General features: G+C 43.9%; 1 protein-coding gene across 4 annotated transcripts in view; it reads left to right on the top strand.

Annotated features, from left to right (window-relative positions):
- Positions 1–26,016, top strand: part of KAT6A (lysine acetyltransferase 6A) — a 46,386-nt gene that overhangs the window by 9,009 nt on the left and 11,361 nt on the right. For all 4 annotated transcript variants that reach the window (XM_006023032.3, XM_025203395.1, XM_006023033.3 and 1 more), the window contains 10 exons: positions 8,477–8,585; positions 10,621–10,736; positions 11,007–11,088; positions 11,925–12,060; positions 13,664–13,974; positions 15,231–15,349; positions 19,942–20,057; positions 21,494–21,635; positions 22,065–22,226; positions 23,302–23,395. In XM_006023032.3, coding sequence (XP_006023094.1) covers positions 8,477–8,585; positions 10,621–10,736; positions 11,007–11,088; positions 11,925–12,060; positions 13,664–13,974; positions 15,231–15,349; positions 19,942–20,057; positions 21,494–21,635; positions 22,065–22,226; positions 23,302–23,395 — 1,387 coding nt within the window. The remainder of the gene's footprint in view (positions 1–8,476; positions 8,586–10,620; positions 10,737–11,006; positions 11,089–11,924; positions 12,061–13,663; positions 13,975–15,230; positions 15,350–19,941; positions 20,058–21,493; positions 21,636–22,064; positions 22,227–23,301; positions 23,396–26,016) is intronic.

Genomic DNA, 26,016 nt, shown 5'->3' with positions numbered 1-26,016 from the left:
AGCTACCATCAGCCCACAACTTTGATCTTTCCACTTGTATACTTTGCATGTCACAGATGTGGTAGAAATGAGATGATTAAGGATAGTGTAAATTTTGAATGAAATATTGGCCTATTACCCAAAAGATGGGGTCTGAATTATTAAAAATACTCTAGTGCGGGCAGTAGAAAATCTGGCCATACATATCGTATGTGTGACAGAAGACTGTCAATTCCTTTGACCTCTGTTCTCTGTGCAGAGGAGGTGGGAGGGTGTATATTATTGCTCTTTTCTCCTCTAAAGGATCATGAATTAAGTTTGACCTAGAGAGTAGTTATAGGCAGTGTCTACCTCCATTCTGTGCAGAGTATTCTTAGCTTTTATTTTCTGGATCTGGAGACTACAGCAGAACTCCTCGTCTCCCTAAAGATTCTTCAGGATATGTGAATCCCATATTGCTTCTCTTGTAGGGTGAGATGTAGGAGTGGTGAGAATTCAGCACTTGCCTTGTTATCGTAAGATCCATCCATCTTTTAAGACACCAGTACCATCCTTATACAGGTGATCCTGTAGACTTTTTTTTTTTTTTTAAGTTTCTAGATGGTGTAGAAGTATACATAACATACTGGCACAAACAGCACTCAATCATCTAGGCTTGCTTAGCTTTCTAAACTTTTTCACTTCACCATACCAAAAGAATGGGACATAATTATGTATCTCACCATATAACTATATGCAACAAGACGGGTTACTTGAGAGCCTAGACTCAGTCCCATGTTTTCTGACTTGCTGTTCTTGGTTCTGTCACTGATGCATTGTGACTTTGGGCAAGTTAATCCGCAGTTCTGTCTGTTTACTCGTCTTTAAAATGGGTGTAACGTAAGACTCGTAGAGCAGGATCTTAGTGTTTTGCACTGGCTTTTTTTGAAACGCCTTTAAAGGATATTTGGCACTCCTAGGCATTTGGTTTCTTAGTCTTCAATACTTATCTCTGAGCGTTTAGTATTGAGGACCTATGGACGAAGCCTTCGTGTCCTAACTTGCTTAGGCTTGTAGTGAACTCCCTGGAGGAGTATGTGAAAAAAAGAAAGGGAAGGTTACTTCTAAAATTGTACTGAATAGGTTTCCGGAAGCAGTAACCATTAAGAAATGCACAGAAGGGATAAAGTGTTACCAGAGTTATTGCTAGACTGCATATCAGAAACAGAAAATCTGTCTTTGATATCTGAACATGTTATGGTATTGTATATTCTCTTAATCACCTGTCAGTGAAGATGTGGTAATTACTGTAGCTTGTCTTATAGTCAGCACAATTTCTTCACCTACCTTTAAGCTTGCAAGGTATCTGTATGTGCTCCATCTCTCCGCAGGAAACGTGTTTGTTGGAAGGGACCAATCTGTATGTTTGAGCCTTGTCCAGACTTACTGTTAAGGTCTTCAAGAGACTGATGATGTAGGAATGATCTGTTCTTGTGCAGGCTGTACAGGGGGTGGCGAAAGAACAGCACTGATGACTTTGTGCTGCATTTGACTGTGGATCAAGAACATATTAATAAGGACGGTGGATCAAAAACATGGGAGTTTGCTAACTCTTGCTGTGAAAGATCATTAGAAATCTGTTTCTAGTGGCTTGTGGTAGAGGAGAGTTGTGCTGTTTTTTTTTGTTTTGTTTTGGGGGTTTTTTTTGTTTCCCTAGTTACACTGGTTAGTAGAATTCTTAATGAAGGAGCTGGGCTGCATTACAATTTCACTTGTGTGGTTGGGTTGAGTAAGTGGAGGAATGGCAGTTCCAAATTTTAAATTTATATCCCTCAAATAAAGATGCGGTGAATTCAAATTCATTGAAATGCTGTATAGCTACTCAGCTGTCTGACAAAGAACATATATTTATGTAGGCCTCTGCACCACATCAGATGTTCCTGTGCTACTGGAAGTTCAGGTTCAGATCTCACCATGGTGCTGTCTCCTTTTTTCAGAGAAAGGGCCATTATTATTCCAACTCAATAATGGACCCCAAAACGATGACTATTCTCTTGGCACAAAACCATAAGACGCCTTATTAGAAAACAAAAAAGCAATCACTTATTTGCCCTTGTTCAAAGACATGTCTAAAACTTGATTTTTTTTCCATTAGAAAATGTTTCCGGTTTTTTGTTTATTTGCTATTTCAGCCTCAAACTAGTTCCCACAGGTTCTTCGTTCAGTCGACATAACCACTGCATTGAGTTCGGGTAGGATGTGTTGTGCTGCTAAACTGCCTCCCTCATCTCGGGCACACACCGGTATGTGCTTCCATTCAGATGTTTTCTTCATTGCAGCATCTGCTCTTTTTCCCCTAGACAGGGGCTAAAGCAGACATTTTCAACAGAGTGACCAGACTCGCTGTCTGTAGGCTAAATAAGGACACGCTGTCTGTTTGGACAGTGTCCTTAAATTGTTCTTATTTCTTTTATCCTCCTCTTAGAGCAAGCTCATATTTTGGGCTTCTGCACACCTATCTCTGGGTGAAACAATACCAGTCTGTTTCTGGCCACTGATCTCTGTTAACAGTCGGATGAGACCCTAAGGAAAAAAGCCCATTAAAAGGCAGGCATTAAAACGAATGTGGTGGTAAAATGGAGCCTTCCTTCAGGAACCCTTTAGAAATCTGTTAAGACTCTTGCCTTGGCCACAAATATGTATCTTAAAACATTTTGGTGTGTTCAGTCCACGCTGGCATGTATTGCCTCTTGACAGTTGTCTGCAGAGTATCAAGCATGGTGACTTGGCATTCAGTAAGAGGAGAGAGGGTGGCTGATTCTGCAGATTATAAACGGCACCCAGTTCTGCCACAAACAAATCTTGTGAAATAGTATTTCCAGATTATACCGAGCCGCTCGCTGTAAGGCTTTTTTGCACTGCAGTTGTCAAACTACTGTAAATGTCATTAGTTCTGTTGTACAGATGAGGAAACTGGAAATTCAGAACTGAAGCGACTTTCCCAGTGTGCCACAGCAGGTTGCTGGCAGAACTGGGAATAGGATCCAGGTCTCTCAGCTGCCTGCTGCAGTGCTCTGTACACTGAACCGTGTTGCCTTCCGTGCCAGATATTCTTCACGTGATGTTGATTGCTGCTGGTTCCAGCTTTCACCTTCCTACAGTTGCAGGCGTCTGGGGCAGTTTCTGTAGGTCACTTTAAGCAACATGTACCTCCTCAATGACATCCAGCATTGTGAATCGGAACGAATGGGGTTATGGTTTAGTCCGCAGAAGCGTTTTCTGGTAAATTAATAGACTCTCTAGCTGTGGCTTTCCTGCTACCATTCTCTTAAAGGGTAGATCCTAGATTTAGAGCAGTGACTTGCACATTTTCTGACGGGGTGACGCAAAGCCCTACATATACATTGACACAACATGATTCCAAATCTGTATCTGTAAGGTTTGAGTATTTCCTTCTGCTTCCTAGTTGCAGAACCATGTTGGTCCTTTTCCATAACAGGATTATGTGTTCTGAACCCTCCTGCGCATGTGGGCATACGTGCAATAAAGGGATAGAAGCAAGATTGTTTATCTGATAAGCATCTGATATCAGTAAAATGTCTGCAGGAAATGCAGCACATTCAGATAGCTGACAGTGACCTGCACTGCCAATGTGGTACATGGATGTAGCTCAGGAGGGCTTTTTTTCCTGTAGATTTAGAGGATGGATATTTTTTTTTTTTCCTCCATGAATTCTGGGAGTTGCCGAACTGAGTCACTGGCTGAAATTCAAGTCTTTAATTAAAGGCTTTTCTCCCTTCCAGAGGCAGTTCTCTTCTCTGCAGTTGTCTTCAGGAGGGGGGTGCAGTCTTTGAATCTTACAGCACGTTGGCTTTCTAGACATCCTTTGTATAGTAACAGCATGTGCTGAGGGGCTGGCAGCCTGTAAAACACTGTCGCTCTCTTTCACTCTGGCTCCCTCCCCTCTCTGGATCTGGTGACATTACATAGATAGATGTGCTTGCGAGAAAAACAGCAGAAGGAGTTGAATGTCTGCCAACAATCTCCAGCATGAAGCGGAGTTGGCTGCTTCCAGTCTTGTTTTCCCGGATCTCTCATTGTGTGCACGTATTCTTCACTTGCCAGGATTTTCTTTGCTGAACAAACACACCAGCAGCGAGAACTCTCCATCCTTACTATAACGCTGTCTTCGACACAGGCTGCTCACCCTCTTAATCGAGACTCGCTGTAACCCCTCTAACATTCAAACTGTTTTATAATGTGAAATATTAATAACAACAATTGGAGTTGATTGGGCTTATAAAAGTGCATTTTTAGTATTTGTTTCTAAGAGGTAACAGAAACGAAGCCTTCCGATTGTGAAAGAAAACCTCTTGCTGTGTACAAGCAATCCATCCTGCCGTCTTCCAAAGAGTGCTGATTTCATAGACCCTTAACTTAGAGGACGGTAGTCAAGGAGAAGAAGCTGGATCATAGGAAGAGAAGCACACAGATAAAGAAAGATGAGTCCAGGTTTTTAATAGTGCTGTGACTTTTTAAAAATTCTTTTGGAATAAGGTAACCACACATCAACTTCCTGCAGATGTAGGATGTATGAAATAGTCTGCTGCTGTGTTAAGGAAGTGCTAGCACTCTTTTTTTCCAGCTAGTTGGTTGCTTTGATAAGTAACATAACAGGGTGGCCAAATTGGCTTATCCAATTATCCAGCATCGGCTGTTGGTTGAGGACAAGTGTGCTGAGTAAACTCATTTTCAGTGAAGAGAGAGCTATTCCCTCCTCTCCAGGCTGCAGAAAAGAAATGATTATTTGGGGGAAACTATAATGTGTAAGTCAGTTATCCATTCCAATAACATGAATTCACTGTTCCAATCTAATGAAGTCCGCTCACTGCAACATGCCTTGCACCATCCAACCGTTTTTGGATTAGACACTTGCCCTCTGAACTACACCTTTCTTCTTTGCCCCTGGTTACTCCAGGTGCCACATTCAGTCATCCTCTCAGTTTCTGAAATGTAGCTACGCTAGTTAGTATGATGCATTGAAAACTTCAGGTAGTCAGAAACAAGTTTTCTTTTCTTTTTTTTAAAAAAAAGAAAAATGCTTATCTCAGAGCTTATCCCTTTTTGGCCTTTGTTAGGCCACACAGGCCAGGTTCTTGCAGGCTTTTGCAGGATAGGCTCTGTCATTTCCTTGAATACCCTAACAGCCGTTCTCTGAACACAGGTGACCAAAATGAGACAATCTCTTACCAATTCCTTGTACACTGGCATTAGTACTTCCTCCTCTCTACTCAGAAAACATCCTGAGATTGCATCTGAATTTTTCAAAGCTGCATCCCACTACTACCTGACAGTCATCATGTGATCACCTGATAAAGCCTGAATTTTCTCTTCCTTGACAGTTTCCAACTGATGCACCATCAGCTTGGAGAAGACATTTTTGTAGCCCTTAGGTGCACGGCCTTGCACTGTGTAGTGCTGTATTTCTCCAGCCCTCAAGGTCATCCAGATCTTCCTGCGCGATGCCTCAGTCTTTCCTGCACTGACAATGCGCCAAGCTCGGTGTTGTCAGTAAATTTCATTAGCGTGCTCCTACAGTTTGTGCCAGAGTCATTAGTGAAAACATGACAGACCAGTCCAAAATCCAGTCCTTGGAACTCTCCGAGGAACCTACATTTAGCATAAACTTGTCTGTCCCTTAGCCAGTTTTACAAACCCTGTCATCTTCAACTTAACTGACACTTCCCTTGTTACAGAGTATTTTGCCAAAGCCCAGACAATGACACCTACCGCATTGCCCTTGTATAAAAAGTCAGTTTTCTTTTCAAAGAAAGCAACTGAACTGTCAGTCTAGTTTAGTTCACAAACTACTTATCCTGATTTTTTTTTCAAACTTTTCCTTTGAAATAAAAAACCTTAGTTAGCAATTGAGTTCAAATTGAATCAGCTTGTGGTCATTTTATCTAAGATGGTCTGTGACCACTTCTATAACATGCTCAGGACCACGAATCAAGTCTTCTGTGTGTGGCGCTTTAGTGTGCAGGAGAGAACGGGCATAAATCTAGTTCTGTAGTTAGGTTTGCAGGCCTGGACCTCTGCATATGCACAGGCTAATTGGATGTTATTGGGTTATTGTACATGCTATGGGGTTCATGCTCGTGGAGCTGACCGCAGAGAGGGGTATGACATGGAACGCCACACATTATGCTTGTCACTTAATTCCCTTGCCTTTATGTGGTCTCTTTGAAACAGCCATGGGTAATCTCACCTCCAGTGGAAGCCAGAGTGCTGCAATGTAATTTTTGTGGGGCCTGTGATCCCACTTGTAAATGCTGCCAATATCACTTCAGATCATGACCAGTGGTTGGGGAATCGCTGCTTGACAGTGGAAGCATCAGGGATATAATTGCCTCTCTTGTCTGTAAATCACTTTGTACTCTCTTGGTGCTTTATGTTTCATTAAATACAGCTCTTTCAAACTACTTTGGCATAATTCTTAAATATTAGCATAATACATATCAGAATCCTCAGAACCATAGACAGTGCTCATCTGCGGTTCCTTGTGTCTTTATCTGGTACTGGCTGGATACTGCTCTGTTGCATATGCACGTTTCCTGGTGCTACAGTGAGTGGGGAGTCTGCTGGCTATTTAACTGCACCGCCACTTTCTTTTGACATTGTACAGAGTAGTGACCTGTTTCCATATAAGATGCATTAGCAGTTCATATTTCCAGGTGACAGCTTAGTGAGACTTGAACATTCCTGTCTTTGAAGAGAAGATTGGAAATCCTTCAGGCATATTTTGAGGCATGTGAAATCATTCTTTTATCATCTTAGTCCTATAGAAATGACACTTCACTAGACAGAAACCAATGTAGTTTTGTTGAGATATGTGAGAGAGTGAGACTTGGGTTTGTTGCAGAATAAGCTGTTGCACTTTTTAGATCAGTACTTTTGTCTCTGCTTTATTGTAACAAAGCAGTTTTATGGTCAGAACAAATCCATGTGTGCTCTTAAGTTGCTTAAGTTCTGCTTTTTGAGCTGGTAAAACACCTGCCACCTTTGAAACTTGCTATCCTAATAAAAAAATCACATTTCCCAATTTGGATGTCATTCTTGATCTGTTTTCTAGCTGTGTTTTGTTTCTGCAAAATAGGATTTAACTCAAAAATTAAACACAAGAGCATTAACAGCACTTTGGCTCCTCATTGTGCATGAATCAAAAATCTGTAATATTGACTATGCAGGAATGTAACTATCAGTTTTACGCGTGGAGACACGGATACCATCTGGTCAGTAAAACACTGACGACTAGAGTCTCGTTATTCAATGCCATGTCCAGTCGGGTGCCTGTTGCCAACCATTGTTTCTGCAGTGTGTGGGGCTTTTTTCCTTCCCTTATATGCCTCGCTCCTTTCTGATCAAGAAATCCCTTACTGTTTGTGAGGTTTCGGACTATCCAGGATAACAGGATACTCAATGACTGGCATCCTGCGCCTAGGCAGGAATGAAGAAAAGAGATTTGTGTGCGCCTAGTGTCATTCTCCTCTCCCAGTCCCAAATGAGGAAAATAGCTCCATGCACAGGTTGTTTTTCCCCTTCGGTACTGTCGTGTCCCAGGGTGGATAGATCAGTGCCTGGCTTACTGCGCCTTACCTGAATGGAGGAAAGGGAAGGAAATCTCCTGGCTCAGTCTGCCTGTGAGAATTTTTTTCACTGGGCTTTTCTTAAAATCTTTCCTGAGTTAACCTGAGAGGTTGGCTTCATACAAGAGCTTGGAAGGGGGCAGTGGGGGTTGAGGGAAACAAGGTTTGAAGCGGTCACTCTGTGTCCTGCTGTCCAGATTTGTTTCTGTCCCTAAGATGCAGCATAAGACATGTCTACTGTACTTGTCTGGAGTGGCTCCATCTGGCGGACACTTCAAAGAATACGGCTCAGTCCGTGTGTAGTGTGCGCTGTGAACTGAAGCCTGCACTGGTGGACAGGAAAGACAACCAGTTATATTACTGCTGTGCAAATAGCAATAAGCTACGCCAGGGTAGGCAGCCTCCGGCACGGGTGCCAGAACATGGCATGCAAAGGCATTTGGCTTGGCATGCATGCTTCGGGACACACAGCAGGAAAGGGGTTGGGGCCGCACTGCCACAACAAGGACTGGGCCCATTTTGGCTCTTTCTCCATCCACCCCTGGCACACCAACATCTTACTATTTGAGGTTGCAGGTGTTTTTTGGCACTCTGCTCAAAAATGTTGCCAACCCCTGAGCTAGGCTATTCTGGAGACTTTATGCTAACAAGAACCCTGAAGGTTTAGCGTTTTCACATTTTTCAATTTTGGGGTACTTTACTGTTTCTTCTGGTTTTCATTAGACGTTAGTTTTAAATGAATTCTTAAAGGCACGGGTCTCAGGTGCAACTTTTCTCTTGCATGCTGTGTAATCTGTTCTTTGGTTTGCATATGTGGACAGAAGGTGACGGGTGGATTGATGGATGAATTGCTATTTGCTTTTTCCCCTCAGCCGGTTGCTGAACCAATCCCAATCTGCAGTTTCTGCCTTGGTACGAAAGAACAAAACCGGGAGAAGAAACCCGAGGAGCTCATCTCTTGTGCTGACTGTGGCAACAGCGGTAAGTGACTATTTACAGTTCTCTTGGGAACAAGTGTGTAGCTGGGAAGAAGAGTGTGATGTCTAGTGGAACATCCCCTGGGCACTCTCTGTTTTGGGGACCAGTTAGATTTGGCGGCTTGATCCTTCTGCATCTTCAGCTTGTGGGACAGGTTGAGGTTAATTTGGTACACATGTAGTTCTGTCAGCCCTTGGTGAACGTCTTCAAAAGCAAGTTGCCGCACGACCAGTTTTATCATCCTTTGCTCCAGTTCTGAAGAGTAGGTTGGCATGTGCTGACAGGCTTTGCTGAAGGAGCTGCCCTGACCACACTGACCCAGGGTTTGCAGAGACACCTCTGTGAGGAAGCTGCTGGGGGACAGAACTGGGAACCACCCAAGATTGACTCAACAGCTGTGAATGATAGTAACTGATGGAGTCTGAGAGCCACTTTGCACAATGTTGGCAGTCCCTGATTTTGCTAAATCTGGCTCCTCTTATGGATTCATGAGTTGATGGATCTCAAATGGAGGGCCTGACATGCTTTCGAAACTGCCTTCTAATGCGTGGCTCTTAATATAATAATGTATGGCATCTCTAATCAGTCATAGGCGTAGAAATCTGAAGCAAGGTCTCAGAGGCTTTAGGAGAAATGAAATGGGATGGGAACAAACCCTGGCTCTTCTGTGATATTCATTATCATTGTCTATGCTCCCAGCCTGGTCCTCCTCCTACCTGAGCTGAGGAAGGTAAAGCCAGGCTAAAAAGCCTCAGCCCAGCAGAGGAATAGACTTGTACAGTCATGTTCTTCTGGTCTTGCTGCTGATGTCACACTGAGAAGCTCACTAATTAATAATGTTATGATTAGCCTTTGTCACTCACTGCACTGAGAGTTTACTTTGTTTTGCCTAATTTATATACTGTCATAAAGTGAATCCCATTTCTTTGCTATTTATTAATGCACTGCTCAGTACTTGAATGTTGTATGTGTCTTGTTATTTATGTCCATCTACCTCTTGAATATGGGTCTTGCTGCATCTCCTTGTTCCCTACTGCTGTCACCTACCCCCACTCTGCTTCATCTCCCTACTTCCTCTCTGATTTCAGCTCCTGGATCCAGGTTTCTCTCCGTCTCTGGGGACAGCAGGTCCTACATGTTTAACCCCATGAGGGGCGCGAGGGAGGGAGTTTCAATTCTGGAGTCATGATGTTTTTTGTCTCTGACAAGTGTTTCATGCTTGGCCCCTGGGAGGGCCATATACCTTTACACTTTCACCATTTGTTTCTAATATTTGTATAATAAAGGTTTAAGAAGTCAAAGCCCCTCTCTCTCCTACTCCTTCTCATTTCTACCTCTGGCACTCACCCACTTCAGCTTCCAAGGTGATGACTCATCTGACCTGATGGCCATGTGTCCCCTTGCTTGCCTTCTCCTCATGTAACTCGCAGTCTTGGATCAGCTCTCCCACTGAACAAAACGGCTTGCACTGGTTTTCACCACACCCATTGATCTCTTAGGAATAGTCTTCATTATATGTTCGCAGATTGCTCACAATGGAACCATGATCCATGACTGGAGACCTTAGGTGTTGCTTTAGCGCAAGTAATATATAGCAATGCAAAGCCTCTTACGTGTGTCTCTGTAACTTCATGCACTTCCACATGACTGCAGAAAATGCTGTCAGAAACACTGACTTTCAATAGAAACCTTGCACCAGACTCACCTGTTCTTGTTCAAAATTTAATATAAACAGCTCAGCCTGCCTGTTTCCATGGGAGAGCATTAAACATTGCCCCCAAATGTCTTCAGTGCTGTCCATAAATGTTCAAAACGGAAAGTGGCTGCCAGATTTTATCTCTATTTCTGTGCTGTAAATAAGTATGAGCAAGAGCTCCAAGTACTGGCAAGACTTATGAAATACAAGGAGCACCTGGGTGACTGAGAACCTGCATGTGAGATATGACTGATTATACCTCCTCTTCTACCACATGCATCCATGAGTACTGACTTCATCAGGAATGGTTTCACTTGGGGTTGTTTTGTCCTTCTTCAACAGGTCATCCGTCCTGTTTGAAATTCTCTCCAGAGCTGACAGTTCGAGTGAAAGCCTTGCGATGGCAGTGCATTGAATGCAAAACGTGCAGCTCCTGTCGAGATCAGGGCAAAAATGCAGTGAGTACTTCAAATAATGAAGTGCCTGGGCTGGGCCTCAGTTCTGTGAAACATGGTCTGCTAAATCTTGGCTGACCAAGTAGTTGCAGCTTCTGCTTGACTTATTTGGGCCTATATAGTGGGACTTAGTGGCATATATAGTGGGACCAGTACTATTGTATGTTTGTTTGGGAACTTGACGTGGCTTTTCTGGGCCCAGTGACTAAGTGAGAACAGAGCCTGCTGCAGTCTTGCAGTGTGAGGTTTACCAGAGCTGTCTGTCTTCCACAGGATAACATGCTGTTTTGTGACTCATGTGACAGGGGCTTTCACATGGAGTGCTGTGACCCACCTCTCACCAGGATGCCGAAAGGTGAGGGGTCTGTCTGATCAGAGGGGATTAAAAGGGATGCTGGAGGAAATGAGTGAATAGAAAATGCCTACCTATCAGGAAATTCACGTTGTCTTTCCCCACATTTGTTCAGTGCATCACCATTTTCCAGGTTTTAGAAGCCTTAAACCTGCTTTGTAGGTTGAGAAGAACACACACATTTTATGGACCAACATTTTCTTCCTCTCCTGCTTCCAGTATGAAGGATCAGAGTGTTTTAAGAAGGGCTTCCAAACCTTTCAGAGGTCTGAGGGGACGGGGCTGATGGTTCTAGTTTAGCAGAATTGACTTTTATGCAGTTGGTTTGTGGAGATAGAGGAGACTGGCAGGTGGTCCATGAAGTAATGGCAGGTATTTCTATTTGAGCAGCTAGTAGCACCTCTGGAATGGAAGCTAAATTTATGTGCCTTTTGGGATAAGAACTGGCTGTGGCAAGGAGTATGCCAGAGTTTTCTTGAGTTGTGTGGAGATGTCTCCATCTACTCTGAAGCCATTGTCCTAAAGCAAAGTAGGAATTCGTTAAATGGGTTATCCTTGTGCATTTTTCTTCTCTTCTGATAACCTGTTGTTGGGTACAGTGACACACTTAAGCATACATGTAAAAGCATACATTTAAAAACTTGCTGAAAGAGCCTGTCTGGCAAGAGAGCCTGCCAGCAAAGCAGGCTTTGCATTTAGAGTGCTTGGACAAGTAAGTGCCCTTCTTAACATATTACAGTAGTTGGAGCCTGTCAGACTGTTTCTCATACTTGTGGAAGGGGCCTTTCTTTTTGACCTGTCCTTTTTTTCCATTTTCTGATGGGACTTGTATCTTTCAGGTATGTGGATATGTCAGATATGTCGGCCACGGAAGAAAGGAAGAAAACTTCTACACAAGAAAGCAGCACAGATAAAACGGCGCTATGCCAATCCAATAGGACGTCCCAAAAATAGGTTAAAGAACCAGAATGCAGCGTAAGTCATTTGAAAGAGGAAAAGAAAGGGCTCCTATAGACATGCGGGGAGCCTGCTTCAGCGCGCTGGAAATCCAGCGCTTCCATGCAGACTTGATTTAATAGAGTCTGCTGGAGCATGGAAATTGCGCTCCGGCAGCCTTCCGCATCGCGTGTATCAGTGTCCTCGTGCTGAGAAACTGGTGGCAGGGCACTTTGAAATAAAACACATTTGATGAGCTTTAGTTCAAAGCGCTCCGCCACTGTTTTTTTCAGCGCAAGAACTCCGACACACATGACATGTGGGCACTTTTAATTAGTGCAACTTGCTAATTAAAGCGCCCCATGCCATGGCCCAAAGCACATGTAAAATGCCCAAAGTGTAAGCTACCTGGGGCTCCTTCAGGAGATCAGTATATTCTCTGTTCTCTATGGGATGATTTCCTGAAGAAAGACATCTCTGCACAACACACAGTTTCATGCTTTTCTGTGCTGGATTGGTTTCCTCAGGAGTACTGTATCCAGTGAGGGTGCCTGTGTAGTGCTGCTTTGTCCCTATATTGTGTCCTTTTACTGTAATTAAGTACGTGGCAGTAAAGACCATGCCTTGGACTGACTTTGCCAGTTTGTAGCAAGCCTCTGTTGCTGTGCTTTCTCAACTCTGAAGTCCTGAAGCAGTACTAGTGTGAGTTAAAAAAAGATTGATCCCCCACACTGACACAGCGAAGGAATATTGTAAACATCTTTTGAGGATCTTCAAGGGATTCTACTGTTGGAGCCAGCGGAGGAAGGATCTGCATCTTTACCTTCCTGTAGCGGGGAGCTTTTCAACACCTTGGATTAAATAAGATTGATATATCATCTGTGTGGGTAGAAGGAAGGCTGACTGTTCCTGCATTGTCACCACTGTTCCATGTATTTCACGTTTTGGCTTCAGAGTGTTACAAAATCTAGTCCATGCCTCGAGTTGTACACAGACTCCAGACTTGCTTTTAAGAGTCCTGTTTGTTTGTGATTTGCAAAGTAAAACTTCTGAAAAGGAAAGCATCAATTGATTCCATTTGTCTTTCCAAGTCAGCAAACAGCCCAGAGCAATATTTCTGCAAAGTGCAAATTGCCCTAATCATCACAATGGGTTTTTTAAGTCTGATTCTAAAGGATGACAGTGTTGATATTGGTAGTCTGAATTATCTCATTGAGATCATCGCAGCACACACAGTCAGTTAAATATGCACGCTCCACCGCCCTTACCTGTCAGTCCTAACCATTTGACACTAGTTTGCTGGGAATTTGAGTATTCATTCATTGGATTTAACAGTAAAGTGACCATCCAGTTCTGCCTATTGGCCATGTACCCGAGTTCCATGTTTCATTTGTTGTATTTAAATGTATTGGCCATGACATTTCCAGCGAGCAGGGATAGTCCTGTAATTTTGCAGTGGAGCTTAGGCCCAGTCTGCTGTGGAGTACGCAGGACTGAGCCCACCTCTTTTCTTATGCTGCAGTTGTTGTCTATGCTCTGTGTGGTTGGCATGCTAGATAGATACCAAACCAGTTAAAACTCACATAAATCTCTCTTTCTCGCCAACCTTGCTGACCACCCCTTTCTCCCTTGTGATTTTCAGATCAAAAGGTCCCTTCAGTAAAGTTCGAACTGGCCCAGGTCGGGGTCGGAAACGCAAGATCGCGCTCTCCAGCCAGTCAGCAGCAGAAGGAGGGTATCTGGAACAGACGGATGGCCTGGACTTCTGCCGAGATGGAAGCACCACCTTGAAATTAAACAAGAAAACCAAAGGGCTCATTGATGGCCTTACCAAATTCTTCACCCCTTCCCCTGATGGACGGAAAGCTCGAGGGGAAGTGGTGGACTATTCTCAGCAATATAGGATCAGGAAAAAAGGCAGCAGGAAATCTAGCACTTCAGAATGGCCCACAGGTAAAAAAGAGTGGTTCCCTTGCCAGTAAAAGTATCCTCATTTAATCCAAAGAAAATGTCTAGTATTGTTTGGAGGGAGTGAGTAACTTGGGGTGCCATGTTCAGCCGGAGGAATTGTGGGTTGAAGCTCATGCAGGGAGGGATTCGCTTCTTGGGTCCTTCTGAATAGTGAGGTGGAGACGAGGAGAGGGGGCAAGCAACTAAAAACGACCACATCAAGGCTGAAAGATTTGACACCTGTGTTCATAGGCCATGTTCAGAGGGGGATGGAGTGCTCTGAACCATGGCAGGGTCTGCTTTGTCCTGGCTCTTTCCTGCATGCCACTAGATGGCACTCTGGAGACCATTAACTTGGCTAAGGTTTCAAGCTGGCTCTTCCAGCTAGAGGGTGCAGTCCATCTTTGCAAAGTTTGTGAGCCTGCACCTTCTTTTCAGTCTCGCTGGATGATTACCTGTATTATGCCTCCAGTAAGGTTTTCGTTTCTAAAGCACCAGAAACCAATGAGACTGTCAGCCGCTGACCACCTGCTTAAACTACCGTATTCAAGTGATGTGTAATGTTTGGCAATACCATGCAGGAAATAACTACTCTTAAGGCGTTATGAACATTAGGCAAGTTGACTGTAGTTGGATAAATGGCAAGTTAATGTTTGTAGGATGGAACACAGGGCAGTCATCTTCACCGTTCTCAAGCAAGCCTTCACCTAGATGTGAACTGCTGATATGCTGCAGAAAAGTACACTTGCACGCTGCAGGAAGACTGTGTTGGCTCCATGGAGTCAAGGGGGTTTCTCTTGTGGAAAGTAGTAGGAAAAAGGTGTTCTCTGCAGAGTGTGAGCCTTACTTTTCACACTCGGATTCTTCATAAGGGCGGGGATTGCTTCCAGTGGTTGGTGCATGAATATCCTAGTCTGTATTGAGTGAGGTAGAGAGAATCCAGGTTTAGGTGACTGGGACTTCTGTTGCTCAGAAGAACAGCAATAAGCTATATGCAATGTCTTCTTTTAAGTCTTTGTGGTGTGCATATCATCACAGCAATGTGTAAAGCTTCAGAGACCAACCAGAGCCAGAGTATTTGTATTAGTTCATTCTGGGCCACCAGTGCAGAACAGTCTCTTCCTTTGCAAGTCCAGACAAAAGTTCACCACCACCTTAGTGGCAAATTGATTCAAGGTAGATGACGATTTCTTTTTAACAGAGGAAAGAACACTTGTGCTTTGCTAAGGATCAGTAAGGACTTTCTTTCTCATTTACAGACAATCAGGATAGCTGGGATGGAAAACAGGAAAATGAGGATCGGTTTTTTGGGAGCCAGGAAGTCCTGACTGAGAAAGATATGGAGTTGTTCCGAGACATTCAGGAGCAAGCACTGCAGGTAAAGTCAGTTTCTCAGAGTCTGGGAAAGTTTAAGCCTGTGCAGTACGTGGAAACATGGATAAAAAGGACTCCTACTGGTGCATCAGTCTGTCAGCAACTAATGGTCCCTGTCCCCATTGACTGAGAAAATTGATAGCAGTGGGTAGCTGATTCAGGAAGACTGATACTGGTTGCTGATTTGCATCACCAACTGCAAATATTCATGGAAAGCAGAGGTTTGTGCACTAAAATCATGCATTATACTATTGCGTGTCTTGCACTTTGACCACCTAACGTGCCCTCTGCCCACTAACACATATAACAGCAGCCTACAAGAGAAAGTTTTCCTCTGTCTAAATGTGGGAATTGCTCAGATTTTCCAATGAAGAAAACCCAACGCAACACAATAATCCGATACTGGTTCAAAGGCCATAACTGTCACAATTCAATTATAGTAGTTAATGGCAGCTTTTTTTAAAGAAAAAAATGTTTTATTTCAGAATTGTGTTGTACTGGAAAGTGAAACTTTATGCTCCTGGAAAGGGGAGATCCTTAGATGCTGAGTTAGGATCTACTTGAGATATTGGACTTAATCATGACATTTTTAGGTATTTGGGGTCAGTCTGAGTGTGCAAGGGAGTCCACAAACGACATCAAGAATAAGTAATGGCTGTTTCATACTCTAAATCTGCTCTAACCTTGTTAGAGCATTCATGAACTTTTTTGGAGCATTTTTTTGCATATCCTTATCTTCAGATCATGGAAAGTTTTTGAAATGGGTGCCTTTGGCAACAGAAAACCCAACCACATGTTCTCTGAGTCTCGCCCTGCCCACCTGACGTGAATAAGGTCTCCTGCGGGGTTAGTTCTGTTCTACCTGTCTGTCTATTCAGCCTGTCAGCAGGTAACTATAATGAAACGAGTATTACTGCCTTAGCATCACTTGGTGTTCGCAGCAGCTTACAGATAAACTGAAAGAACAGATCTCCACCAGAAGTAGCTTACACTGTTTTAGGCAAAGATCAGATAGGAGCAGCAAACTGTCACTGTGGGTTGCACTGGGGAAGCGGAGGGCTGAAGCAAAAGATCGTAGGATGTTTTGGATGGATGGACGTCATCTGTTCATCTGTGTTTTTACATTGCTGTATGTTGAGGTGGCTCAAAGTGCAGTGACCTGGCAGATCACAGGGCCTGAGCACAAAAATACTGGTGAACAAAGTGAATAACCTGTTTCTTCTGAGCATAGTTCAGGTATCTGTCTTTTGACCGGTGCTTCTTTCTATCCTTAAGATAACTATCCTTGGGTAGCTTGTTCCTCTTTCTCCAGGTGTTTTGGCTTGTATTTGTTTACCTTTGTTGTACCATAGTAATTGGACTGAAACCAGCCTAAATATAGGCACTGTATACAAAGAGGGTTAATGAATAATGAATTGTGATAAAACTGAACTAAACTGCAGCATGTGATAAACCAGACAAATGCAAAGCGAACTATTAACCCTTCCAAATTGGGTATATACGTAACCATGCTATAAAAGATTTCTTATTATTTACCTTGTCACATGAATAATTAAAGTAACAAAACAACCTCTAATAAAACGCTGCAGTGACTAGCCTTTGCAGAGAACGTTGGCTTAGATAAGCGAAAATCTAGAATTAAGCTTACAAGAGGCTGGACAGAAATGTAACTAATAAGCATACATTTCTGACCAGAAGTGGTATGAACAGGAAACACCTTTTGATAATATGTATTCTAGAGTTAATCAGTTGAAATAACCTAGTGAAGACAAATGTGCACTTTTAAACTGAAGTGTCTGGTTGACTTTGGCAGGGATTGGGTTAAAGCAGGATTGAGATGCAGCTGCTGCAAACTACATGTGTACTGTAGTGCTGAGCTACAGGCTGCACCTGAGCAAACGGAAATGCACAAGCAGAGGAAAGTAGCGAAGGCTTCTAGTGAGCAGAGGGGAAGCAACTGAGTATGCAAGTGCGTGAGAACAAAATAGTGTAGGGGCAGACCACAGCCAGCTTAGGAGTTGTTCAGCAAGTCTCTGTGCCACGGTTTTCTCCTGGCCACTGTGATGTGCAAGCAGCTGTACTGGAGCTGGGTCTCTACTTTTTCATTGGGCATTCATTTGGAGGAGAGGCTGATCACGGAGAGAAGGGCGCAGACACAGAAGGCATTGCCACAGGTGCATATTACTCTTTATTCTTCCTCTTTGAATTTTGCCGAGGGGGGTGGTGAGGGGTGCCTGTGCTGGTCGCCAGCATGGTGGCGTTCCTGCAAGCTGTGAAGAAGAGGCAAGCGGTTTGGTTGTCCTGAGTGAGACTAGCGATTCCTTTTAGAGTTTTGGTGCAAGAGATGCTTCAGTGTGGATTGCAAAGACATAAGGAGCTCTCTGTTCCTTTCATAAAGCAGTCTCATGGTAATATGGCTTCTGGCAACAGGTGAAATTCTCACATTGTGCTCATCTATTCTGAAGTGTCAGGTGATTGTGCTTTGATTTCATCATGGGGTCCTAATCCTGGCATAAGCTTTTAGCATCAAAGATGGTTTTAATCCAGCTCGAGTGGGTATTTTGTCTTTTGTTAAAAGCTGTTCTACAGTTCAAACTAAGATAAACTGGCTTCTTTATCTTGCTCCCTTCCCATTAGGGAACTCGAGACAAATCCCCAGGCCTCCTGCTAAAGGAGAGAGGGGCCTAGGGAATCAATCAGCGAGCTTCAGCAAAGAGCCATTTTTCCAAGTAGTTGAACTTGGGATCGCATACAGTGACTCAGTTATAACATTTGAAGTTCTTTGGTCAGCCTCTGACAAGCTTTTCCTTCTGTCTTGTCATCTTGGGTAAGAATGGAAGGTGGTACGAGCAACATGCTCCTGGTACTGAGGGATCTATTTGCTCTTGGATAAACCTTTGAGGCAGGAGGCTCCTGTATCTTGATATTTGCTGTTAAAATGTGTGTCCAGGATGCTGACGAGAGAGACTCTAAGCCTTCCTCCTCCTGCACCTATTATATGAAATGGAAATCTCTGGATCTGGGATATCACCACCTCAAGCCGTAACCCATGGATCAGGATGTTTGTAGCTGTTCCATTTTGTTGGAATACAGCTATTTATAGGCACTTCACTGGCACTCTTCACCCCAGTACCAGACCACCTAAGTGAGAAGTGGTTTCAGTTATTAATAGCCCCACACTCCAAGCTCAGTCACGTGACAGCGGAAAGTCAATGGGAAACATTTGATGTTAACTGTGCATGCCAGAGCTTTCCATTGGAGAGTGGTCTTGGACAGTAAGATTGTAAAACAAAAAACAAAAACAAAAAAACCAACATTAAAGCAGGGTGTGTAGTTCCCATATTCCAAGCCTCACGTCTTGGGCAATATGTTTGCCAGCAAATTTGGACAAGGATATGGCTGTAGGAGTTTGGAAGAGGAAAAGGACCAAGTATTGAAATATAAGCTAGGGAACCTGCCCAAAGTCACCAAGACAATTTGGGAGAGTTAGTCTGAGGTAGCCTTATGAGACGTAGGAGTCAAACCAGGAGATTACTGTTAGTTCCTGGTATGGATTTTATTTGTACTGCCTTTAAATGTTAAGAGATACTTCTCTAGAAAGCACCAGGAGAAGAGTTGCAGGGGTGTAGGTTGTAGCTGTGTTGGTCTAAGGACATAGGCAGACAAGGTTCCTTGGGTGAATTTGATATCTTTTATTAGACCTTTTCATTCCATCCAGGAAGAGCACACACCAACTGCTGAAACTTCCTTAGCCTGAGGAAGGGTTTTTGAACTCGAAAGCTTGCTTAATAACTATTCTCCAACTATTTGGGTTGGTCTAATAAAAGATATCAAATTCACACAAGGAACCCTGTCTGCCAGGAGAAGAGTTGCTTTTTCTGTAACCTTGTGCCCACGCTGGTACAAAACAATGGGTGAATGTGATTTAAATAAAACTCCATGTTTATTCTTGATGAAAGGTCTGCGCACGTGTTCTGGGAATTGTGTTAAAATACCGCAGTCAACTAATCTCCAAGGTCACTACATATAGAAGCTTTTGCCTGGAGCTTGGAACCCTGTTTTCCAAACTTGTTTCTCATGGGACTAGCAGTGCTGGTTTTAAAATTCCTCGAATCCATTGACAATGATCCTGTAACCTTGAAACCAGTGATGAGGATTCTTTGCAAGCTTTTTATGCTATCGCAGTGCATGTCACTTCTGTGGTACTCACTGTTTCATTGACTAGATAAATGCTGTATCTCCTGAAGCTGCGAGCGCAGTTTACCTGTTGCTCTGCTAATACGTTAAGGTCATAGGCATGTAAACGCATATAGATTTAAAGAAGATGAGAGCGATTGTTCTGCGAGTGTCTGGGGCTGCTGCCTTGATTGACATGAAGAAGTTTGCTAGCTCTCCCTTTTATAAACTGGTTGCCCTGCACAAAGAGTGAGATACTGGTGGTAGCATTAAAAGGAGGTGTCTGCATCTCCCTACTTATCTCTCTAAATTAGAAGAAAGGAAAGCAGGCTAGGTAGATACCTGTTTCTCCCAGCCAGGAATCCTGACTTTGATAAAGTTTGGGATTTGGAAACTCACACACCTATTTTTCTTGCACAGAAAGTAGGGGTGACGGGTCCCCCTGATCCACAAGTCCGCTGCCCCTCTGTCATCGAGTTCGGGAAGTATGAAATCCAAACCTGGTACTCCTCCCCATATCCACAGGAATACTCAAGGTATGTTGTGCCAAACCCTCCCCTTCATTCCAGGTTACCATTCATGGAATTGTTATACTCTGGTAGGTGTAGAAATCCTGGACTTATTCAACTTGAATTTAGTGCACAGAGCACCCCTAGACATTCCAAATGCCCTTTATGATAAATAAGGGAACGAGTGCCTTGGAGTCTCCTTAGCCTCAGGATTCATAAGCTTTGTAACAATACCTGTATACTACAAATATTCAAAAAGTGTTCAGAAGGTGCGGTGCTACAAGTGGGCAGAAAATGAGATTTTGGGTTACGAAATGAGAGAGCCCATGAGCTAAGTGATTAGTAGCATGCTATCCTAGCTGACTGGAGAGCTTGGCTTTGTGGTCTTACCCGCTTTTTAATTTTAGCATACATCATGATATTAATAATGAGCAGTACAGACTGAGCGGATGTGGTCTTTGTTATAAAATCTGAATTCGGGCTTGAAATGGCAGTACTTATTCTTGAAGGAGATGTAAAAAGTGGTAAGCAGACAAAATTGCTGAGAAGAGTTTTGTTGCACTTGTGCTATGTGAATCATACCTAAATTACTGTAGTTTTCAAATGCTGTTTTTTAATCAGTTTATTGCCTCATTTTTACCAAATATTAATATACCAAGTCTTTTCTTCATCACCTGCAGCTGCCATGTAAGAAAGAGAAACTTGTGTTTGGCTGCTTTGATGTTATTTTCTACATAGCGATAACCTTGTAGGCTGTCTAAGCCACAAGCACCCCCAGCGTTGAATAGGACGTCAGTTAGAATGTGAACCAACTTCAGACAGAGCCTCAAAGCAAAAAACCACAGAAAAATCTCTCCTACTAGCTCACGGGACAAGTTGGGTTGCTTTAAAAACGAAACTCTTAATTATCACATGCACTAGATTGATTTAAATGTATCATTTGTACCACAACTGGACTATGTAACAAATTAAATAAAAGCTAGACTCATCATCACCCGCCACACTGGAGTGAATGGCTTGAGCAGGCAAGGCTTTAAGAGATTAAAGATGGGGAAAATGTAGGAAACCTTCATCTAACACATCTTGTCACTCCCTAGTACAGAACTTCTCCTTGTAAGATTTCACAAGTATTTTAATTGATTCATGCCCTTCCCTTGAAGTATCATTTCATAGTTCAGCAGAGCTCATTATTTAGGGCACTGAATAGATGTAGACTATTCGCTTCTCAGCCTCTTGAAGGCTCAGATCATGTATATTCATAGCAGTATAAGCAAATAGTGTGCTGTTAATAAAATCTATATGCCTACATACCTGGAAGTTGGCTATTTATTAAGGCTGCTTTCACCATGATATCCTTTCCCTTAAACATTTTTAACAGCACCGGAAAGTTTCATACTTTGGCCGTTATGAAGAAAGTCACAATGCACATGTAGATTCTGATGATCTTTTACCTTTGCTTACAGGCTGCCTAAGTTGTATCTTTGCGAATTCTGTTTAAAGTATATGAAAAGCAGAACTATCCTCCAGCAGCACATGAAAAAATGTGGCTGGTTTCATCCCCCAGCCAATGAAATCTACAGAAAGAATAATATTTCAGTTTTTGAGGTAAGTTAGAACAATGGCTTGTAGCTACTGCTTTCAGGACTTCAAGGGGTGATGCTCCTGCTTTTGAACCATTTAGATACATAACTTGGTCATTCACATATCCAGAATGATTTGACGCTGTAAAGAGTGAAGAACTGAACAATAGCTCTCTGTTAATAGTGCTGAGGCTGGGAGTAGATTATTAAACTAATCTATATTAAAAACATGTTCTTCCTAAACACGTGTTACTCTTCAGAAAATAAGTTGTAGTTTCTGCTTCTGGCTGTCTAGTAGAACAGAATGCAGTCTTCCGTTATACCCCGTCTGTTTTAATCTTTTGATCTGGTAGCCTTTTCTTTAGTGTTTGAGGGTTAGACCAATGTGAGATACCAACAGAATCAGATTACTGTGGTAATGATAGTGATGTCATTTTTTGTCCATTTCTGTAAGGTTGATGGCAATGTCAGTACCATTTACTGCCAGAACTTGTGCTTGCTGGCAAAGCTTTTCTTGGACCATAAGACGCTTTATTATGATGTGGAACCATTTCTCTTCTATGTGCTGACACAGAATGATGTCAAGGGCTGCCACCTTGTTGGCTACTTCTCCAAGGTAAGTATTTTAGTGTGGAATAAACTTACATTCAGACATGATGCTGTGCCTTGTCTGTGCCCATCTGGGATACAGTGTTGTCAAAAAAAAAAAAAAAAGTCTCTCAGTTGCAAGGAAGGGGTATATTTCTTGCCAATGACTCTAGATAAGAGAAATTCAGAGGCCTGCAGCAACTAATAAAGCTAAGTTACCTTTTAATATTGTTGAAGAGAGCCTATCCTCAAAGGAACTTGTGCTGCAGTTAGCAGCTCAAAGGGAGAAGTTTTAGATGACTTCCTATTCCCTTGGTGGTGATAGGTAGAACCGTTTATGAAGTAAACATTATTGTTGCCAGAACAGAGCTATCTGAGTGCTTCCTAACCAGATACAATCTTTGCTTGATCTGCAAGTTGCATCTCATTTCGAACCTTTTAATTTTCATGCTGGGAATGCAGAGATCTTAGTGATGCTTAAAAGACCTTGACTTTCAAACAGCCCTGTTTTAAAGACTCTGAGTCTCTTTTTCTCCAGCAGTAGTTGTTTTGCTTGCCATCCAGCCATCAGAGCAGCCATGGCAAAAAATAAACCCAGCAAAAACCTCTGATGACTAATCCATGCTTTTTCTTCCCGCGTCCAGCACACATTAGACTGGATTTTGGGTGCATGTCCTAGTACCGTGAATATTGAATCACTTGAGATTTGCACCAGTAGCTGGCAAATAAAAAATCTAGTCCAGCCTGCTTAGCACCTCCATTTGTGCACTTTTGAAAGATTAGTGAAGACTGAGATTCCTCCTCCTGAGATTTGTATCTCTTGTGTTGTTTCTAAGAGGAAGAAAGTAGCAGGTGCCTCTCTCATTCTTTTCATTCACTTAAGGTGGTGGTTTTAATGGCCATGACAATGATTTGATACTGTTCCAACTTCTCTCATTGGAGACTTTCCTTTGCTGATGTGCATTGAAGTCCCCAAGGAGCTGTGAGCATGGCTTTCATTTTTGGTCTTTAGTTCAGGGTTAATTACTAGCTCTTACGCAGTGGCTCCTTTTCTGTCTAAGCAGTCCATTGTTTTGAAAGTCTGTTTCTCTTTCCTCTACCAGGAGAAGCATTGCCAACAGAAGTACAATGTTTCCTGTATAATGATTCTCCCCCAGTACCAGCGTAAGGGCTATGGCAGGTTCCTCATTGACTTCAGTAAGAATTGTTTTCTCATTTTTTCACCTTTTCATATTGGTTCATCTCCTCGTGTTTTTAAGAAAGGACTGAATCAGGGGGGAAACATGCAGGCTTCTAGTAATTTTCCTGTGCTAAATGGTTCTCGGAACAAGCAGATTCTGGAGCACGTGAAGCCCTCCAAACTTGAGAGCTGCTCTCTGTTCTGGTGGGAAGCAAATTAATTATTCTCCCTCTGAGTCCCACAAATGCCTCATGCTAAAAACTGTGAAGTTGCACCAGCACAGACCTCCTGGCAGAAGCTTGCCCTGCTGATACAGTTGTTTTTTTCAGAAAAAAACAAAACTACCTATGGAAGCTGCCGACTGCCAAATTAAGTGTCAGATCATTTGTAAAACAGGTGCTGCTAGTAGTTTGTTTGAGCTTTTGATTTGGTCATAAAAACACCTGCACATAGATTGCAAGCTTCTGCCAGTTTTGCTGTTGAAGTCTGTGTTTGCATTTGCCATCAACTCAAGCTTTCTCCTGAGCAACAGTTGCAAACTCAAATGGGAATGCACCCTGCACATTGGTCAGTACCTGGATGCCCATCAGGGACATGCCTGCAAAGGGCAGCTTACCATCAGAGCTATCTCAGTGTACTTGAGATACTACTCTTGTTTTACCTGTATCACTTCCCCTGTGAACATGCTAATTCTGGAGCTAGTGTCCACAGAGAGAGGCATGCTGGTATAAAAATGCCAGGGCATGGACACATGAGCAAGTTATCATGAGGTAAATGAAGGGAGGGGTTTTATAGTACCTGAGCTACTCAGTGGTAGCTACCCACATGCATGCTTGTACCCTGAGGTCTGTGAAAGCTGACCGTGTAGCTTACACTTTTATTTGTCTTGGGGTAACAGTACGCACACGGGCAGTTGCCAAAGAGTAGTTGATGCTCTATTAGGGATGTAAGTACCGATTAACTAAAATATCAATTTAACCTCTTGTAATTACAACAGTTAAATGATTAATCATTACAGCAGCCCCAGGACAGGTGAGAGGGGATGGGGGAACTAGTACTTAATACAGGGGTGAGCAAAATACAGCCCACCGGATCTAGCTGCCAAGGGATTTTGTCCCAGCTGTGGCCGGTCCCTTGGCCAGTCCTGGCCCAGGGGCTGGTCCCACTGTTCCTGGGCACACAGCAGGGCTGGGGCGCTAGGGCAGCCAGACTTCACTTCCCAGCGGCAACCGCCAGACCCACACCAGCTGCCCAAGCACCCTGGCACATCTGCCTTGTACCGCCGGGGTGGGACCCACGTGGGCAGGGTGTCCTGCCAAGTGGCTAGGATGGGGCCATGGGTTGATGGAGAGTGACATCTGGGAGGGGTATGGGTGGGCAGGCCTAGGACTGGGATTGTGGGGCTGGGGGTCAGGGCAGACCCACAGTCCACTGCCTACATATCTCTACAACAATGGCACTGATTCCATGGGCAGTGGCATGCCAGGAGCAGATCGCTGCTGTGCCCCGAGCCCTGGACTATGGCCTCGTGCTGTCACTGCCCAGCGATCCTGGGGTCTCCAGGGAAACCAGCCAGGACCTGGGCAGGTGGGGAGCTGCTTCCAGAAGTGTGGTGGCTGCGGCCAGGATCTGGGGGCATTGACGGCTCACGGCTGGGATCCAGGATAGAACTGCAATCCACTGCCCACATGCTCCTGCCAGCAGAACCATCACCCGTTATGGGAGCATGCAGGGAACAGAGAGCTCTGCCTTCAGCCTGTGTTGTCACTGCCCCAAGATCCTGGCCCTGCCTGCCCGTCCCATTCCTGGATGCTGCTCCCCACCAGCCCACGGTGGCATCCCAGCCACCCAGCCCAGCATGGAGGAGAGCCATTTAGGGAGTTTTTGTGGGGTGGGGGTGCTGACCTGGTTTGGGACAGCTCACCAAAACTCCCTATGTGGTCCTCAGGCCCAAATAATTGCCCGCTCTGCTAAACTCTGCAGATCCTGGGGCAGCTGCTTACAGCATCCCCACTGCCTGCCTTGAGCAGCCCAGGCTCTATGGCAGGCAGCAGGGGCCTGCCTGGACCTCAGGCTGCTTGTGGCAAGGAAGCTGCAAGCATCTGCACCAAGGTCCCATGGAGCCTAGCATAGGTACTAATCCTCCCCTCCTTCCTCCCTCCCTCCTGCCTGGCCTGCCACTTTCCTGTTCCTGCTGGGGCAAAGTGTGGCTACCCTTCCCTGTCAGACTGCACCCCTGCTAAACAATAACCGGTTGGCTAGAACCAGTTATCGCTGGGCTTATCGGTTAAGCAATTCATTGTTTAACCGTTCATCTCCTTATGCTCTATATACATTCCCATCCTCGCATATCTCATGGTAGCATCTTTGGTGTGCTCTCACCTCCAGTATAGTTAGGTTTGAAAATTCTGGTATCCGTTCTTCATACTCAGTACCCACAGGTCTGCTCCAGTCTGCTTTCACTCTGTCTTTACTTTTTCTAGTTAGGCACTTGGGGCATCTTTACACGTGCTCTGGGTTGGGCGGGGAGGGAGGGGGAAGCGTTCGGGAGCTGCTGTAATTAAAACGCCCTCAGCGTGTCGTGTATTCAGCATCCTGTGCTTCAGAGTAGTGGCAGGGGGGGGTTGACTCAAAAGCT

Source organism: Alligator sinensis, unplaced genomic scaffold (genome assembly GCF_000455745.1).
Source record: "Alligator sinensis unplaced genomic scaffold, ASM45574v1 scaffold98_1, whole genome shotgun sequence".
In the NCBI taxonomy this organism is placed as follows: domain Eukaryota; kingdom Metazoa; phylum Chordata; order Crocodylia; family Alligatoridae; genus Alligator; species Alligator sinensis.
This window is presented reverse-complemented; position numbering and strand designations above follow the sequence as displayed.